General features: G+C 32.2%; 1 protein-coding gene across 2 annotated transcripts; it reads left to right on the forward strand.

The window, feature by feature from the left end:
* The first annotated feature begins 10277 nt into the window (after positions 1-10277).
* On the forward strand, positions 10278-13510 carry FKBP53 (FK506 BINDING PROTEIN 53). Of its 2 annotated transcripts, none has more exons than XM_079074482.1 (10): positions 10278-10379; positions 10476-10549; positions 10721-10956; positions 11063-11193; positions 11284-11611; positions 11794-11955; positions 12519-12687; positions 12786-12873; positions 12975-13065; positions 13175-13510. In XM_079074482.1, the coding sequence occupies exons 1-10, from the start codon at positions 10367-10369 to the stop codon at positions 13254-13256; spliced, it is 1374 nt and encodes a 457-aa protein (XP_078930608.1). In that variant the 5' UTR covers positions 10278-10366; the 3' UTR covers positions 13257-13510. The 2 variants fall into 2 exon arrangements, with proteins under 2 accessions (XP_078930608.1, XP_078930609.1); XM_079074483.1 differs by having other exon boundaries at positions 11072-11193.
* The last annotated feature ends 4770 nt before the right edge of the window (positions 13511-18280 follow it).

An 18280-nucleotide genomic window follows, 5' to 3' on the forward strand; every position in this document is an offset into this window, starting at 1 on the left:
TTTGAGACGAATATAATCTCCAAAAGAAACTATTTGACGAAATGAAACTATTCTTGCTGCAAAACCGACTGATAGCAATATGTATTTCTTTTGTGTTCCTTGAAATATAATATAGATTTTCGATTAAAACTAATTGCCGAAAGAAACTAATTGTCCAATGAAACTATTGTTGCCGCCGCATTGCGCGGATAGATGGCTAGTGTATATATATATATATATATATATATATATATATATATATATATATATATATCATTTACATCATCATATAGATCTGATTTAAATCTCAACTATAATAACCAAAAAAACATATATATATATATATATATATATATATATATATATATCATTTACATCATCATATAGATCTGACTTAAATCTCAACTATAATAACCGAAAAAACATCATGTCAATATTTTTGACCAATAAGCCATTTGATGAATATCATAAATGCCACATAGGGATGGGACGCTAACATTTTCCACCTATAATATTTTCTAGATGTAAAATGAGATTAGATATTTTATTACTTTTTAAACATAATTAAAATTTGAGAAATTAAATATCTTCTTATTTTTTGTTCATATAAATCTTCCTAACCAATTAAATAGTAACATGCGTAACATTTAATGTTTATTTAATGATATTTTAATACATTACTATAACACATGTAATTTTTTAATTTGATATGAGGATTTGTAGGAACAAAAATAGAAGAATATTTAATTTCTCTTAAAAATTTGATAACTTATAGAAAAATTTGACCCTAATATAACATAAACCCATTTTTTATTCATTAACTTTGATTCGTCGTAGAAATTGCTTTTGTCATGATATTGTTGATTTGTTTTAAAAACAACTGCAACAAAAAAAAAAAATAATAAATAAAATAAATAAATCCCTCCTATGTCCTAATATGCATGCCGACATATCACATACATGTTGGAGATTGGTCCATGTTGACTTGGGTTTTGCTCCTACGAGTTTTTACTTTTTACCTAAAATGATATTTCCAAAAATAATAATAATAATAACCAAGTCATTGTCTTTCTAACTTATTTAACAAAAAAATGTATATCATAATCTTTAAAATAAAATATTGTATTCCACACACCACTTTTTCGATTGTATATAATTTGGTAGTTAAGTTTAAAAACACTATGAATTAGTAAATTCTTTTGAGAATCATGATTCATTTATATTTTTGATGAAAAAACATCATAAATGGTCCCTATGGTTTTTCTAGATCTGAAGTTTAGTCCCTGTTGTTTAAAAATATCATAGATGGTCATTGTGCTTTCAAATTTTTTTGATGATTGGTCCTTATTGCTAACTTCGTTAAGTTTTGTCCGTTAACTGAAAGACATTTTCGTCATTTCACTACCACATGGACCATTTATGATGTTTTCTCTTATTTAAAAAAAATGAAATAATATACGAAGGGGGTCCCACCCTCTCTCGCTCTCTCTCCCTCCTCTCTCTCTCTCTCTCTCTCTCTCTCTCTCTCTCTCTCTTTTCATGTGTGTATGTGTGAGAAGATGCAGATCCGGTGTGTGTATATGTGTGTGTTCATCCTCATAATTTGCTTCAGTCACTTTAGCCTCCATCTGGTTCTCTATCACATTAACTTTCGCCAACACCTTCACCTCTTCCTTCTTGCATTGACCTTGCCTTTATGTGCCTCCGATTCAAACTAATTCAATTTCCACTTAACCTTCTGAAACACTAGCTTCTTGTAGACTTGGAGAAGATGTCAAATTGGAATTAGGGTTTCTTTGTTGCGTCTGTAGACGATGAGTGGGACTGATTTGAGATCTGATTTCCGATTGGTTTCTTCGAATTTGATGACAGTTTCAATTCTTGAAGCCATGGTTGTTAAGAGCTATAATCTTACTCGTTCTTTGGTTTAGAGTTTGAGTTCTCAGTGTATTCGAGCTCTTGTTGCCAAGAGGTAAATTAATCACTGTGAAGAAGAAAATGGATGTGGGGACATGAAAACTCTATCGATAAACATCACATGGATTTCTATAGTTTGGTTTTGTAACCTATTGATTGAAATTTTGTGTTGATCGTGTGTGAAACTTGATGTAGCTATAACGAACTCCATCATAAACCTAAATCTGGAATCTTGGATCGATTAATTCTGGAGGACGTGGGTTATTGATCAGTGATTTCTCATTAACCCAAATCTGGAATCGAATACCAAATTTGGAGAACCCTAAAACCTAATAAACCAACAAGGTCTTCTTCAATTTCGTCGCGATCGTCTTCATCTTCTTCATCGGGTATGTTTCTTAAATACACATTTTTCTAAATGATGTTGAAATTGTAAAATTGTGTGATGTGGTTTTTGTGTTACATGGTCAAATACACAAGAAAACGTCGACAGTCATCTTGGGCCTTTAAGTTATCTAAGTTTAAGCCTTTGAGTTATCTGGTGCAGACGTAAAGAGATGATGATTTCTGGCTAGAAATTTAATTGATGCAGTGTGTGTGTGTGAGAGAGAGAGAGAAAGAGGGTGGGTGGGACCCCTTTGTATATTATTTCATTTTTTTAAAAATAAGAGAAAACATCATAAATGGTCCCTATTATAGTGAAATGACGAAAGACAAAACTTAACGGAGTTAGCAATAATGATCAATCGTCAAAAGTTTTGAAAGCACAGGGACCATCTATGATGTTTTTAAACCACGAGGACTAAACTTCAGATGTGAGGAAACCACAGGGACCATTTATGATGTTTTTTTTTCATACTAAGTTGGGCTCTCTTATACAAATTGATAATAGTTATTTTTAGAAGAGAAAAAATTGAATTTTATTTTATATACGGTCAAATGTTTGTTTGTTTAATAATATTTCATATTTTCTTCAATATATCCAGCAGTATAGTTGTTTGAAAGAAAGTTACAAATACGTTATTTTATAGGACCACAATATGCAATATTATTGCAGGAAACATGTTATCTTGTGGCGAGGTACACGTTAAATTTTTATTTATGAATAATTATTTTTATCAATTTATGAAACAATATTTTAGATTTTTACCGATTTATCCAAGAATAATTTATGAAAGAAAAATTAAGGTTTATCAATTTAAACAATAAACACGAATTATGCAATCATTTTTAACTCGTTAAAAACATATAAAATATTATGCATTTTCATTCTAAAATAAAAGGGTTGTTGTACAATTTCTCTAAATTGTGTCATAATGTATAAAGCTAGAGCGAGTGATCATCGCCAAGACATCGCCACCACCGCCCCTTGGCTCTTGCCATGGGGCTCACCATAGTGCCATGGGGCTCACCATAGTAGTCTTTGTCATCCGACTAGATTGAGGAGAGAATAGAGAGAAAAGAGGAGTAACCATTTTAACCAAGTTTTTATATAAATAAGTGTCAAACTCGTCACCACTCTAACTTTTACAAGGTGGAGTAATTATTTTTGACAAATGACCTGACATTATGATGAGCTCACCACTATTTCCTCTAGCTAAATTGCATGACTTTGGAGAAAATTTCTACTAAACACAGGAAAAAAATTTATGTAGCAAGTCTTCAAATAATAATTTAAATCATATATTTTAAATGATCCTACCTTGTTTCTAATTGCTTGACTTAAGTACCATCTAAATGACTATTGATAATATTTTCGATATAATTACTCACAAGGTTGTAAAAGAACTTTAACAGTCGGTCGACTGGGATCAATGAATTAATCGATGTAGGTGAAGATTACTTGTGAATCCCAAATCATGAAAGATTTTTTAAAATATATTACCAATAGATTATCATGCATTAAACTCCTAATTGGCATCAATATAAAAGTAAATAGAAGCAAGAAGCGGCTGAAGATTCTCTGAAAGAGAGTAGAGACGAAGAATCTGATGAGAAGTGAGAAGTAGAGTTTTTTGTTTACTTTTTATGTTATTATCTTTAATTTGGTATTTTTTTTCTTTTTACTTTTGTTGACCATTTTATTAGTTTTGACATTTTTCTTTTGTTGACTGATTAGGACCGAGGTCGGTTAGTATGACCGACTGACACTAATCTTAAACGGCTGGAGACCGTCTAGCATGTGTCTAGGTGCTGATTAGTCTGCTATCTAGACCGATTGTTACAACTCTGATTACTAATCTTAAAAGGTTGGCTGAGGTGGAGCATCCACAACGCCATTAAAATGCATGAACACCACCCCCTTGCTCGTTAAGAGGGGTATTAAGTCATTTCTAGTTGTAACGAGCACGAGAGAAAACAAGCAATTTGATTGGCAACTTTTTTTTTGAACAATAATATGACCATTTGAATATATAAAAAAATTATTTACTTTTTTTTTACTTATAATAATGGGTGTTATAATATGTTAATAACTCGGTAACCATTTCCTCACTTGATGTTATAAGGTGATGTGGTATGTCAGGTGATTTTGGTGTTATAATATGTTGCACGTACCAAAATGCTCTAATAATTGTACCCGGGACTTATGCTAGGAAGCAGGAACCCATCTACTTATTCCTACCTTGGTTGAATGCTTTTGACTGTAGACACGTGAATAGTTACTATGAAAACAGAAAAGTCAACATCATCATATTCAACAAGGTTTTGAGTAAAATATACAAATACCATACAAAACTCAAACTCATATTCACCCGACGACAACTAAATGAAATATACTTGGATCATTTATATTGTAGAAATATCAATTTATTATGTACATGTATTATGTTTTAATTTCATTCAAAATAGTTATAATAAAGCATTCGTAATGTATGTAAGTTCCTTATCAATTGATTGATATGTATCTGCGTACTTAATGGTCCACATAAAACCACACCCTGAGAGATACACATGAAGGAGAAGGGATGTATATGAGTTCAATGTACAGATTCATTCACATGTAGTGGTCCGGTTAAATGGATAAAATGTGACATTTTTGCATGGGTGCAAGTCATACCCATGCTCTCCCTCACGCTTTGATCCATCCCAACTTCATCTTATTGGTTTGAATGAGATCCTTGATGAATTTGGTCCATGCTTGTCATAATGTAGTTTTGCTTTAAGGTTGGACCAGAAGAGATGAAAAAATATGTTATTATTATTTTTGTGTTCTTTGAGTTGCATATGTAAGTTAAAATATGTTATCAAGTAGAGGTAACACCATGTATGACCTTGTAGAAATGTTGTGTATGTACGTATTGTATAGTAGAGAATATATAATTTACACTATATGATTAAATATCGTTTATATATATAGGAATACACTTTTAGTATGTGAAAACGAATATGTAAAAATGGGTTTTTTTACATGTTTTTAAAATCCTACATTCGTTAAAATGAATATGTAAAAATAATTTGTAAAAAACATAAAAATTAAAAATACGTGCATGAAAAACAAAATTGTCAAAGATGCAAAAGATAATTTTGTAAAAATAAATTCATAAGAAACAAAAGTCGTAAAAAAATGTAAATAGAGTACTTTATTGAAAACTAAAATTTAGAAAAATATTTAAAACAAAATTCAAAATAGAATAGGGATACGGGCACGAGTTAGCACGAATCATGGTTTTGTGACTCACATAAAAAACAAAATAATAAAATAAAATAAAAGTGAACCATCTAAGGACCAAATCATTAACGTTTTGTTATTTGAGTTTTTTAATTAAATGAAGCGACTAGAATGAGAGGGGAAGGGATGGAAAAAGCATAAAAATGAAAGAGTAATAAGACAAAATTGCAAAATGAGTCTATGTAGTTGATAAAAATATATGGTTTTTGTTAAAATAAAGTTTGATAGTGTATAAGCGGTTCAGTTTTGGATATATTGTGTGGTTTTGGTCCCTATGGTTGACAATATTTTGTGGTTTTAGTCCATATCCAACCTGAAATGACGAATAAACCCTTAAATTATTCTTTTTGAATTTCTTTTCATTATGTTCTTGTTATTTTATATAAAAAACAAAAAAATCCCACCACCCCGTTCATCTCTCTCTCTCTCTCTCTCTCTCTCCAAGGCTTGTACATGCCGCCAAGTTTTACCAAAACGTCGCCTTAACTCATATATGTGTATAAAAATGAATAATAATTGAAAATACATATAAAAACATTAATTATATACAAAATTGCCGCCTTACGTCACGCCTTACAAACGACGTGGCTCGTCAAGGCTTAGAAAAGCTTGAGACTTGACATTGCCGCCAAATCACGCTTTACGTTATTTAGAACCTTGATTAAAATAGATAATAAAGAATGAAAAAACAAATTATAAGAGCATAATAGTATTTTTCAAGTTGATAGGGACTAAAATCACTAAAAGGATACAAAAATGGACCACTGATACACCACTAAACGTTTTTGGACAAAAACTACATATTTTTTACATCCATATGAAACATTTTTTTTCCAATTTTTCTATAAATAATCAGGTATATTTTTGAGGTGGTGGGAAATGAAATGGAATAGAGGAATTTGATAAGGTAGCTTAGCTTTCAAGTATTTTTAAGTTGTCATGTTTGACAAACCAAAAAGTCGTTTATAAACTAGTTTTCTAAAAAACTCAGTTTTCAATGTTTTTTTAATTTCCCATATATACCCTTAATTAATTATGAAAAAAACATATTTTTCTAAATGTCTTTTTATGTCATTTTATATCTTCCGGCTAGTCGGTCAATTAGTTTTTATCAAATGTCATTTTTATTAGCCAACTTATAAGTTATCAACTAGTTTTTCAGCTAACAACTATTTTTTCAACTAGTATACCAAATCATATAATCCGACTTATTTACATCTTAATGGTGTAGGTATCCAACTATTAAACATCTTAATGGCGTAGGTATCCAAAAGAACCCCACCAAATCATATAATCCGACTTATTTACACTAAAACTTGTATTTACACTAAAACTTGTAATATAATAAAGTGAATGTAATGCTTTTTAATTCACATATATTGTTTATGTCACACTCGAACTTTCAACAACAAATACAAATATCTCAAAATACAAAAGATACATCAATAAACAAATCATCACCATCAACTTAACAAATAATGATACAACGGGAACTTAAAAATACTTCAAAGTTACAATTTATTTTTTCTAATAGTTATAACTGGTATGACGTAACTATGTACTTACATTATTTTCAAACTTGCATATATGAACAACACAATTTTACAATCTCTCCTAAAATACTATAACAACTATCAATACTTTGTAAAAAAAACCCACAATCTCGTTAACCTTTGTATATGTTTTTTAAGTTCTTATTTCCACAATCATCTAAACTCATTTTCAATCTTCATCATATATTTTACAACAACATTTATCCATCAATTTCCCCATGTTAAGTGTGGGTGAGTTAGTACAATGACATTACTCGATTTATTAGGCATGTTCTGTGTTCAACTATAATATTCCCCCTTTTTTGATACCCAAACTACACATTTTACTTTTTATGACTCTCCACACTCATTTGAGTCAAATTTTTTGTTCCATTCATGTCTATGACATCATTACCACATTAGATTGTAATGTCGAGTTGATGTCCATCATTGACAAACACTGGACAGTTCTGAAGGTATACTAACCTAACACTTAAAGTCGACATGTATAGGGGTGGACTAGGACAAGGTCATGACTCATACTCGTTTTCAAGAGGTAGATGTAATTCAACGGGAGGGTTCTCTCAACGATTGTAGTGTTTAATGGTTGTATGTTTACAATCCATTTAAGTTGAAATGAGGTATCGAGGTGTCAACAACCAACTAGGGATAACTAGGGATTCCCTGAATGGGTAATGTAGGCATATGCCAAAGATGATACACATATCTCATATTATATAAATATAAAAAACCATGGTCCTTATGAACAATAGATTTTTTTTGCATTTCAGAATTTTACCACAAACATTTTGCAACGTTTGCCAATTTTGGTCACTGGTGGTGGGATGACAAGTCCACCAAGCAAATTACACCATTTGTTTGCAAATAAAACGTAATATAATGGTAAAAAGGGGTATCGATCCTCGGGGAAATGGTTGTATTCAATCACCAATGCAATCTAAAAGAACCAGTGTAAATAAACTAATTAACTACAATTAAACTAAAAGGGGGGGGGTGTTATGATTGCTTGAAAACTAAAAGACTTGAATAACTAAAAAGCTTGCAATTAAGCAAGATGGTGAGATGCTCAAATGTTGGGAACAATTGGTTAACCAAGGCAATTCAACACAATGAACATTTGTGTGTTTATCATTAGGATTCAACATGAAGCTTATCATTCGTCCCAAATTGGTTATAGCAATCATGAAGCATGATATGCCAAGATTCCTCTTAGGTAGTATGGAGGTTGGGAAAGCCCACGACACACCTTCTTAATCAAGATCAAGGGTTTAATTGAAGCAATTGAACCCAAGAAGTTAATTAGCCTTAAGAAAGAAGGGATCCCCAATTCCTAGAGGATGTCAATGCTTACACATCCATAAATGAGCTATGATTCATAAACTAGAGATGATTTTTACCATCATAAAGCCCTTGTTCTAAGTTAATTCAATGATTCAATGCAAAACCAAAGAAATAAACTAACAATAGTTCATTCAAGTGTCAAGCTCATGATCAAAGCATTAAACAAGCATAAAAAATGTGATCTAGAACCATAAACATAAGATAATTGATAATCTAGCATAAATCCTTCAAAAACCCACAAACATTCAAAGGTTTTAACCAAAGTTAACCAATATAGAGAGTTTAGCCACTCATGACACTAGAATAACAATCACAAAAGTCTAATTGCATAAAGAAACTACAAATAACTTGGAAAAATGAAAAGAAATGAGTCTTGATCTTCAAAATCGCCTTCTTCAGCTCTCCAATTGTGTAAAATCGAGGTTATGGCTGCTAGATCTGATCCCCCAAGGTAATGGCAAGCCAAATGACCAAAATGCCCAAAACTGGGCAGTTGCGCGGGTACCCGCGCAACGAAAATTCTACCCGCGCAAGTGCTGCTGGAATGCTATTGGTCCTTCATTCCTCCACTCCACCCTTCCACTACCAAAGATTCCTTTGGTCCCCTCCATATCCATGTGATTTAAACCAACCAATCATCATTTAGCTACAAAAATGGATGCTCCAAGCCCAAAAATAGAAGTTTATGACCCATCTTCACAAGCCCAAAATATCCAAGTTTTCAACTCTTTAAGGCCCAAGTCTTCTTTTATGGATCCGCCAAACCCAATAGTGCATCGAGAGCCCACAAGTCCGTCTTCACTCTAATCCACAATCGCGATAAGCTCCAAAACCCTGCAAAATTCCTCATGCAAAATAAAAAGTCCCCGATACGATCCATGATGAAGAAAATATAGAATATACAATGCAATACTAATAAAAAAAGCTAAAAATCTAAAACAAACTAATAATAAATAAGGAAATAAAATAAGCTATCAACTGACTTGCTCTCATCAACTACCGCTTCCAATAAGATGGTTAAAGATAAATTCTCCATCGACTTCTTCATTATCACTTCTAAAGAGATGGTTACAATTATTTGTAGAGCATTCATCTATATCTACATTGTTGTAGTAGAATACCGTAACTCAAACCATTTATATATATATATATATATATATATATATATATATATATATATATATATATATATATATATATATATTTGATATTCTAACAATTTGCAAAATTTTATTTTTAGAAAGTTATAGCTATTATGAAATCTCATAAAATGGTTGATTAATTCTCCTCAAATGATCGTAATATAAAACAAAATTCTTTTGCAAAGCATGATCACTTTACAAACTTTATACATGTTTTTTTTTTTTTTTTTTGAGATTTATTACATGCACCTTCCTGGAAACAACTACATTGCACTAAGTTAGTGATCATCAAATACCAATAATTTCAGTTAACTTCATCCAAAAATCCTAATTTACCAAAATCTAAAGTAGTTTGCAAACCATTTTACAAAACCTAAATTTTACGTAGGTTAAAAATAGTCATCATTGGATTTCACAAACCGAACCAATCTAAAAAAAAATACATTACAAAAAATAAATGATTACTCGGTGATATTCTTTTTAAAATTAATTACTTTGTGACATGATATTTTTCATTTTAATATTTTTGGTGCATAGCCTAACCATAGCCCTAAGATCACAAAACCAAACGGGCTAGTTCTTGCATCTCTTTTTAGACTTGTGGGCCTAAATCTTCACAATTTCAAATTCAAAGAGCCCAAATTCTAAAATACAAGGGTTTATCTTGAATCGCCAAGTGGCTTGTTACATCATTCTTCTCTAGTCTCTTCTAGGGTTTAAGGCAAGACGTGCGATTCTTCAATCTCGTTTTCGCCACCTGAATAATGGCGTTTTGGGGTTAGTTTCAATAATTTTGTTCTTACATCTCTCATTCTCATTCATATCTTCGTAGATTGTTTTCTTAATGTTGTTCATTTGGTGTTTGATGTTCAGGAATTGAAATAAAGCCCGGCAAACCTCACCTTCATCAGTACGATGATGAAAGAGGAAGGCTTCATCTATCACAGGTTTGTTTATGCCGCTCAAATAATTTCAATCTCTTTTGTACGCCCGATTTTTGTACTTGACATGGCTTTACTTTTGCTAAGTTAGCAAGTTTGAGAAACGATTATTTTATCTCATGAATCAAGTCCGATTTTCGAAGTTGAAATTAAGATTGAAATCTTATGTTGTTATAGGCAACACTTGGTAGTGGTTCATCAAAAGAGAAGGCTGTTGTTGTGTGTAATGTTGGTGATAAGAAACCGATTTACTTATGCTCGTTACTACCAAAAAAAATGGAGACATGCTCACTAAACATAGAGTTTGAGGAATATGATGAAGTTACATTCTCAGTGGAGGGACCTCACAGCATTCATCTATCTGGATTCTTCTATGGAGAAAAGCCAGATTCTGATGAAGATGACTATGAATCGTATCCTTTTCTAAATCTTAACCCATTTGCTCTATGATATTGCCATGTAGTCATGTAGGCATGAACTTGAACTTGTTACTGTTAGTTGTTTCTTTTCCCTAACAAGATTTCGAAGTGATTCTGATGAAGAAGGTATCATAGCACCAGAGATGGACTCTGAAGATGATAGCGACTTTGATTTTGATGAAGCAGATGACCTCACTGATAATGAGATGTATATGATGCCTAACAGTGGAGGTATATAACTATAATACATCTCTTTTGTTGCACTATATTGTTACACAGTAGTTTTTGCATTTTTTAAATCACATTTGTTTTTCATATTAGTGAGAATTGAGGAGATTGTTGATGAAGAAAATCCTGCAACTGAAAAAGCCACTCCTGCACAATCAAAGAAGAATAAACAGGGGCAAATTGTTGTAAAAGAATCAAACAATGTTCCAGAATTGGAGAGTGAAGATGAAGATGGGTTTCTGATATTGCCCTCTGATAAGGACAAAGCTAGTGTACCAGTTCCAGAGAGCAAACAAGATTCAGAAGTGTCAATTGGAAAAGGGCAAAATGGTCAAGTCAAGAGGAAAAAAGAGAAAGATGATTCTGAACATACAGCAAAACGAAAGAAAGATGATTCTGTTACAGGAGGTGATCCTATCAGGTATCATTTTCAATCTTGTTTTAAGGTATTTTTGAATTATGCAGGGTCATAAAATAACATTTTTTCTATATCCATCAGTTCAATTCTATTTAGTTCTCTAATTACATATAACAATAGTTGTTTTTTTTTGGTGTTTTCAATTTCTAATTCCATTATTTTGCTCTTTGATTATCATTTATCAGCCAACCAGAAAATGTAGCAGCAGCTTCTACACCAGAAACAGATGCCAAAAAATCAAAAAAGAAGAAGAAGAATAAGAAAGTAAAAGAGACACAAGAAAGTGGTGACAATAACAAAAATGGAGCTCAAAAAGAGGAAACCAATCAAGAGAAGACACCTGTAAAGTAAGTATCTTCTTAGCTTTACATCTTTTCCTCACTTAAAGAAATAAAAACGAAGAGTAAGTTGCAGTTTTGGTCTTTATATTGATGTCATATAACGATTTTAGTCCTTGATTCGATAATTCAAACTACCAAGATTTTTTTTTTGTAAAATTACCGTTTTGCCCTTCGGTCAAAACTGAAAAGGAAAACAATATACTACATGGACCAAATTTATAATTCTCTTAATTTCATTGGTAACATATTATTTTTTTTAAGTATATTAGGAAACATTTAAGTTTTGAAATTACTTTACATTTAAAAATGACCATTTTGCCCTTGGCTCAGCAACCCTATATTTGAATTTTGTAAATGTTAATTTCTTGATTATATTTCGAATTTCAAAAATATATTGATTTATGAGGTAATTTACATTAAAACAAATATATGAGTTTAACACATGATATCTGTAACTGTAAGGACCAAAACTGAAAAAGCTATAAACTAAGGGACTAACTTTGTAATTTACAATAGAAACAAATATATAGGAGTTAAACACTAATTGTTTGTTTTATATTACTCAAAAGGGAGACAAAATCGGAATCCAAAGAGAAGAGTACAAGTACAACAAAGAAGGATTCAAAAGTAAAAACTGAAACAAAAGCATCTCAAGTTAGAACTTTTCCAAATGGATTAGTAATTGAGGAGATTCAAATGGGTAAACCAAATGGAAAACGGGCCGACCCGGGAAAGAAAGTGAGTCAATTTATATAAATATATATTTTTTGTTTTATAAGTTGTTTCAAAGTAATCAAAGTTGTCTAACTTTTTGTTTTTTATTTTTATTTTATTAGATCAGCATGTGTTACGTTGGGAAGTTGCAAAAGAATGGAAAAATATTCGACTCTAACATTGGAAAAGCGCCATTTAAATTTCGCCTAGGTAACATAATTTTTATATATATTTAAATTTGACATTTTTAGTGTAAGATAATTCTATATAATAATAATAATGTTTTATTTATTTATTTGAAACTTTTGTAGGTGTTGGGGAAGTGATAGCGGGATGGGATGTTGGTGTTAAAGGAATGCGTGTTGGGGACAAAAGAAGACTAACCATTCCTCCAGCTATGGGGTAATTTTTTAATTTTCTAAATATTTTAATATATGTTTAGTGTTGTTATTTGTTTATATAAAAAAATTAAATTTTGAAAAATTGTGGTTTTTGTGTTGTTGATTTTTAGGTATGGTAGTAAAGGTGCTGGATCAGCTATACCACCAAATGCATGGTTGGTTTTTGATGTTGAATTGATAGATGTGAATTAAGTAGCTACTACTACTACAACTACTAGATCTTGCAATATTTGTTTGATACACTAAATGATGAGAAGAATTTGTATTTTGGGTTTTTGGTGTTATGTATTTTTTTTTTTTTTTTTTTTTTTTTTTTTTTTTTTTTTTGAGAATTAAAGTGATCAATGGGAAAATCTTTTGGTTGTAAGTTGAGGAATATTATGCGCTATACATTTAGAGGAAATGCAATTTTGTCTTGGAAGAAATGAAAATTAGTTCTTGATCAACATCATGGTTTAATACTCTTTGTGTGATTGTGTTTTTAGATATTTTGTTTGATACAGCTATTTTGCTTTACTGCTTTCAGTTATTTACTATATGTTTCTCTAAGATGTAGCTAGGTATGTGTTACTCTTTATATCAACTTACTTTTCCTTTGTTTGCTTTGATTACATGATATCGTATATGTGATGTTGTCCAACAAGATATAAATATAAACGGAATACATGAAGCTATGTCAATCTCAGACGTTCAAAATTATGTTTCTTGGTAGAGATTTGTGTCGACCACACCATATTGTATTATTGATTCATTATCAATTTAGTTTGAGCACGACCATGTGTTTGATGTCAACACCAAATCATCATGTGGCCTAGGGACATCACTTCTCTCGTTATGGCAAAAGAAACAAATCAACTTTGACTACACTAAATCATCGACCGCTATGACAGAAGGAACAATCAAACTTAGACTACATAGACTTTATCATGTCATACCTGAACATTCCATGTATGGTTACCAGTACAAACAACATTGGAAAACACCAAAACATAACATACTGCATAACAAAAAATCTCATGCATTTATATTTGAAGAATATAATATATTATCATCATAGAATTATTCATGACAGTTTTCATGAATTAATCTATAAGTACAGGTGAATCCAAACTTAATCTCTATTAAGTAAACATTAGTATTAGTCACATCTCTATGATATGTTCATCTCCATGGACAGTCTACTAATACTTCATAACAACCTTAAATCACTACGTACTTCTAGAAGTATGACCGACTGTGGAGACATTGAATATATTAATATTCACGAAGTTAAGTAAACATGCAAATGGAACATAATAATAAAATAATAAAAATAACTTCTCTCTAACATATATTAAGATCTCCACACAGTGATTGTCAAATCGGATAAATATTTACACTGTATAAGTTACCAAAACAAATCAAACTAAACTAAATACACCCAAACCAATTCACGTGCAAATCTAATGCATGTCAACCTAGTATGATTATCATGATTGGTCTGCAACAATGTTTAGTGAACTGATCGACATTGTTCTCTTTCGATGTGCCTCCGCTAACTACGATGTCTCTTTGTTTGACCAACTATTGGATGTAATGGTACTTCCTGAGTATATTCCTTGTGCACCTGTGAGCTCTGGGTTATTTAGCAAAGGCGACCGATCATCAATGCTAGTAATAACATAGACATCATTGATCAACTTCTTCATATACATTGCCTCTTTTGTAGCTTCATTAATTACAATATAATTAGCCTATTTCATCGAATCTGCTATTGTATATTGCTTGAAACTCCTCCAAGTCACTGCTCCACCATTCAGTAAGAACACGAATCTTGACTGCGAACAAGAATCATCTCTATCAATTTGGAAGCTAGCATCAGTGTAGCCCTTTACACCTAGATCTTCCATACCTACATAAACCAAGAACATATTCTTTGTCCTCCTTAGATACTTCAGAATGTTCTTGAATGCAATCCAATAATTTTCAATAGGGTTAGCCTGATAATTACTTGTCATGGTTAAAGCACACACGACATCAGACCTTATACATATCATGGCATACATGATCGATCCCATAACCGACACATATTGAACTCAACTCATTCTATCCAACTCATCACTAGTACTTGGACATTGAGCTCTGCTTAATGTTACATCATGTTGCATAAGGACAAACCCTTTCTTAGAGTTATGCATTAATCTATCTCTATAGATCTTTATGCCTAGTATAAATGCTACTTTTTCATAATTAATTCATTGAGTTTGAGTATAACCCTTTGCAACTAGTCGAGCTTTGTATGTGTGTATATTACCATCCATGTCCGTCTTCTTATAGAAGACCCATTTACACCCGAGTGTTTGAAGGCCAGGTGTTTTATCAACCAAGTTCCAAACTTGGCTATCATATATGGATTTCATCTCGCTCTCCATAGACTCCTTCCATTTGGCAGCCTCAGGGCCTGCCATGGCTTCCTGCTAGCGGGTAGAATTTTCATGATCTATCAATGACTCATCGCCCTTGTGGAAGACTTCCCTTCAAGAGACAAACAATTTGTTCCCCGAAGATTTGTAAAAAAAAATGGACAAAATATCTAGCAGATATCCAACAAAGTAACATCTATCTGATATGGGTTCTAACTTTTCGAGGAGTTCATGATAAATGTAAGCCTTAGAACCCCAAAACTTTCAAATTTACTAATGAGGGAGCAACCTCATTCTGCATTTTAGAAATGCATACAATATACCACTTAAGTCTTCAATGGATATAGATCGTTAACAAACAAACACTATTCACTATACATAAGTAATGGTTTAATACATTAAAACAAGATTTATGTATTAAGTAGTTTTATGTACAAGTAATACAATAAACATATAGAGAATGAGAACACGATTCCATGGATGAAAAGAACATCGAAAACGAAGATCGTGCGCAAGAGTTACGAACATTTTAAGAAAACAAACAAGTATTATAAATGATTTGTCTGTAAATGAACTTTAAATCGATTCGTAAGGATAGCTACGCATTTCATTAAGTGTTTTTGAGCACATTTTTGGAATCAGACCATAACCTAATATTTGAGTCCATTCTCGAAATATCGTTAACACGAAGTCTTAATAGGTTTATGTTGACGTATCTTCAAAATGCATGTATTCTCAGGAACATAAGAAGTCGGAGTGTCACCCTCAAGAATACTCATAGAACTATTTAGCAATCACAGTTATGTACTTCGCTATGTTGACTGTTAGGGCATGTATCGTATTTTGGATTATCATGTACTACATCAGACAATGTTAACTTCTAGTTCCATATTAATAGAAGCTAGTATTTTATGACGTTATATTTGTACTATTCAATGTATGTTTAACAAATATGATCAATGAATAAGTTGCACAGCCCGACGTTTTCGTCGCTGGCCAGGGATATGACACATTACCTAAGTATCAGTCACTTATAACAAAATGTTACAAAATGATTTGTTATTTCTAACCTTTTGTGCAGCTACATCTCCATTAATGTAACGTATGCTCACTGCTTTTTTTTGGGGGTGGGGGGGGGGGTGGATTTTTCGGAAGTTCACGCTCACTATATACGATAGTTACCGGTCGAGCAACTACTTTTTTTAGAATCTACATCTTGGTTTAAAGCAATGTGACCCATATCCACGAAATGCTAATGGCCATCAACTACTGGGATACCAAACCCGTCGATGTAATCTCCATGGATAGTTTCACACTCACTCTTGTGAAGTCACAACGCACTACAACAGTCTCACGATAAAGGGGATTGTAGAGGTTTTTTATGTTGGTTACTAAAGAGGTTGATTATTGATCAATCAGTGAGCATTGAGGGAAACATCAAGAGAGGCGATTTACATGAATAACATGGGATACACGTCACAACTAAGGGTCCATCTGCATGTTTTAATCATTATATGAACATATGTAAATGTTTGTAAATATTTATTTTTCTAGTAGTTTTTTGTTTCATGTGGAAAGCATTAGTTGGTTATTTTCTTCAAATTGCCATAAATATTTGGTTATTTACTCAATTTCCCAACTTATAATCATAAAGTTACAAATGACCATCATACCATAAACACATAAATTTTTTTTACATAAATGATCATTGAATTGACACTCTGAAATGCCATTTCGAAATGGCTACTCTAAATTCCAGACTCTCTTCCTAAGTGTCATGTTCCAGAGAAGTTGGTTATTTGCCGAAAATAAAAAAAATGGTTATTTTTTTAATATAGACATTTATATTGGTTAGTTTATTCAATTTCCCTAATAAATATCATGATTTAAAGATAAGTGGCATACAAATGGTCTTCAATGGTTGTTGAAATAGATATCCGAAGCTGTCATCATCGGACAAGATCTCTACCGTATAAATTCTATTTGTAATTATGAGATGACTGTTTAACCCTTCGCTAATAATCCTACTAAGGCTAAACGAAGTGGATGTCATTGACACCACTCCACCTAGGCTCCACCTGGATAAACTCGAGCAATGACATTTTAATACCTCCATGATGTAGTGATGTTGATGGTATGGAGAGAGAGAGAGAGAGAGAGAGAGAGAGAGAGAGAGAGAGAGAGAGTTGCATAAACATGTTAATGACCAATGTTTGCTAAAAACGTTTGTGTATTGGGGTGGTGTTTACCGTCCCTTTATGCTATCTTATATATTAGCTTCAAATAATGTTGATTCATTTTCTCTAATTTGAACAAATCTGAAAATTGTTGTAAATGCTTTAGCTGATGCGATTCAAGCCTCAAACTCGATCCCCTAATGAGGTGTTGCAATTGATTTTGGCAACTCTTTGAAGTATAAAAACCATGAAAGAAGGACGATTAAGGTATGTTGTTCGTAGTGATTACAATTGTTGATAACATTGGGTGGACATAAGTTTATAATTCAAGATATTGGATACATCTTTCGTTTCAAAATTTATAAGTTTCGGTAATTTTGTGTCTCATGGTGGAGGTCACTGCACTCGTCACGTCACACCAGGTGGTGTGATGTTCCCCCACCTTCCTGCATGGTGCAGTTAGGGGTGAGCGCGGTGCGGTTCGGTGCGGTTATTAGCCAAAACCTCACCACTAACCGCAAATGCGGTTAATCCATTTTCAAAACCGCTTGGTGCGGTTATTTTTACGGTGCGGTTAGGCGGTTATTTTTGCGGTGCGGTTTGTTTTTTCTGTTTTGCGGTTATTAACCACATGGAT

Source organism: Lactuca virosa, chromosome 9 (assembly GCF_052849685.1).
Source record: "Lactuca virosa cultivar CGN04683 chromosome 9, Lactuca_virosa_CGN04683_v6, whole genome shotgun sequence".
NCBI classification, from domain to species: Eukaryota; Viridiplantae; Streptophyta; class Magnoliopsida; order Asterales; family Asteraceae; genus Lactuca; species Lactuca virosa.

What these genes read in the sequence shown, in the direction of transcription:
- FKBP53 (XM_079074482.1), top strand. An exon ending in GAAGGCTTCATCTATCACAG is followed by an intron (nt 10,550 to 10,720) that starts GTTTGTTTATGC and finishes ATGTTGTTATAG; the next exon opens with GCAACACTTGGTAGTGGTTC. An exon ending in GATGAAGATGACTATGAATC is followed by an intron (nt 10,957 to 11,062) that starts GTATCCTTTTCT and finishes TTCCCTAACAAG; the next exon opens with ATTTCGAAGTGATTCTGATG.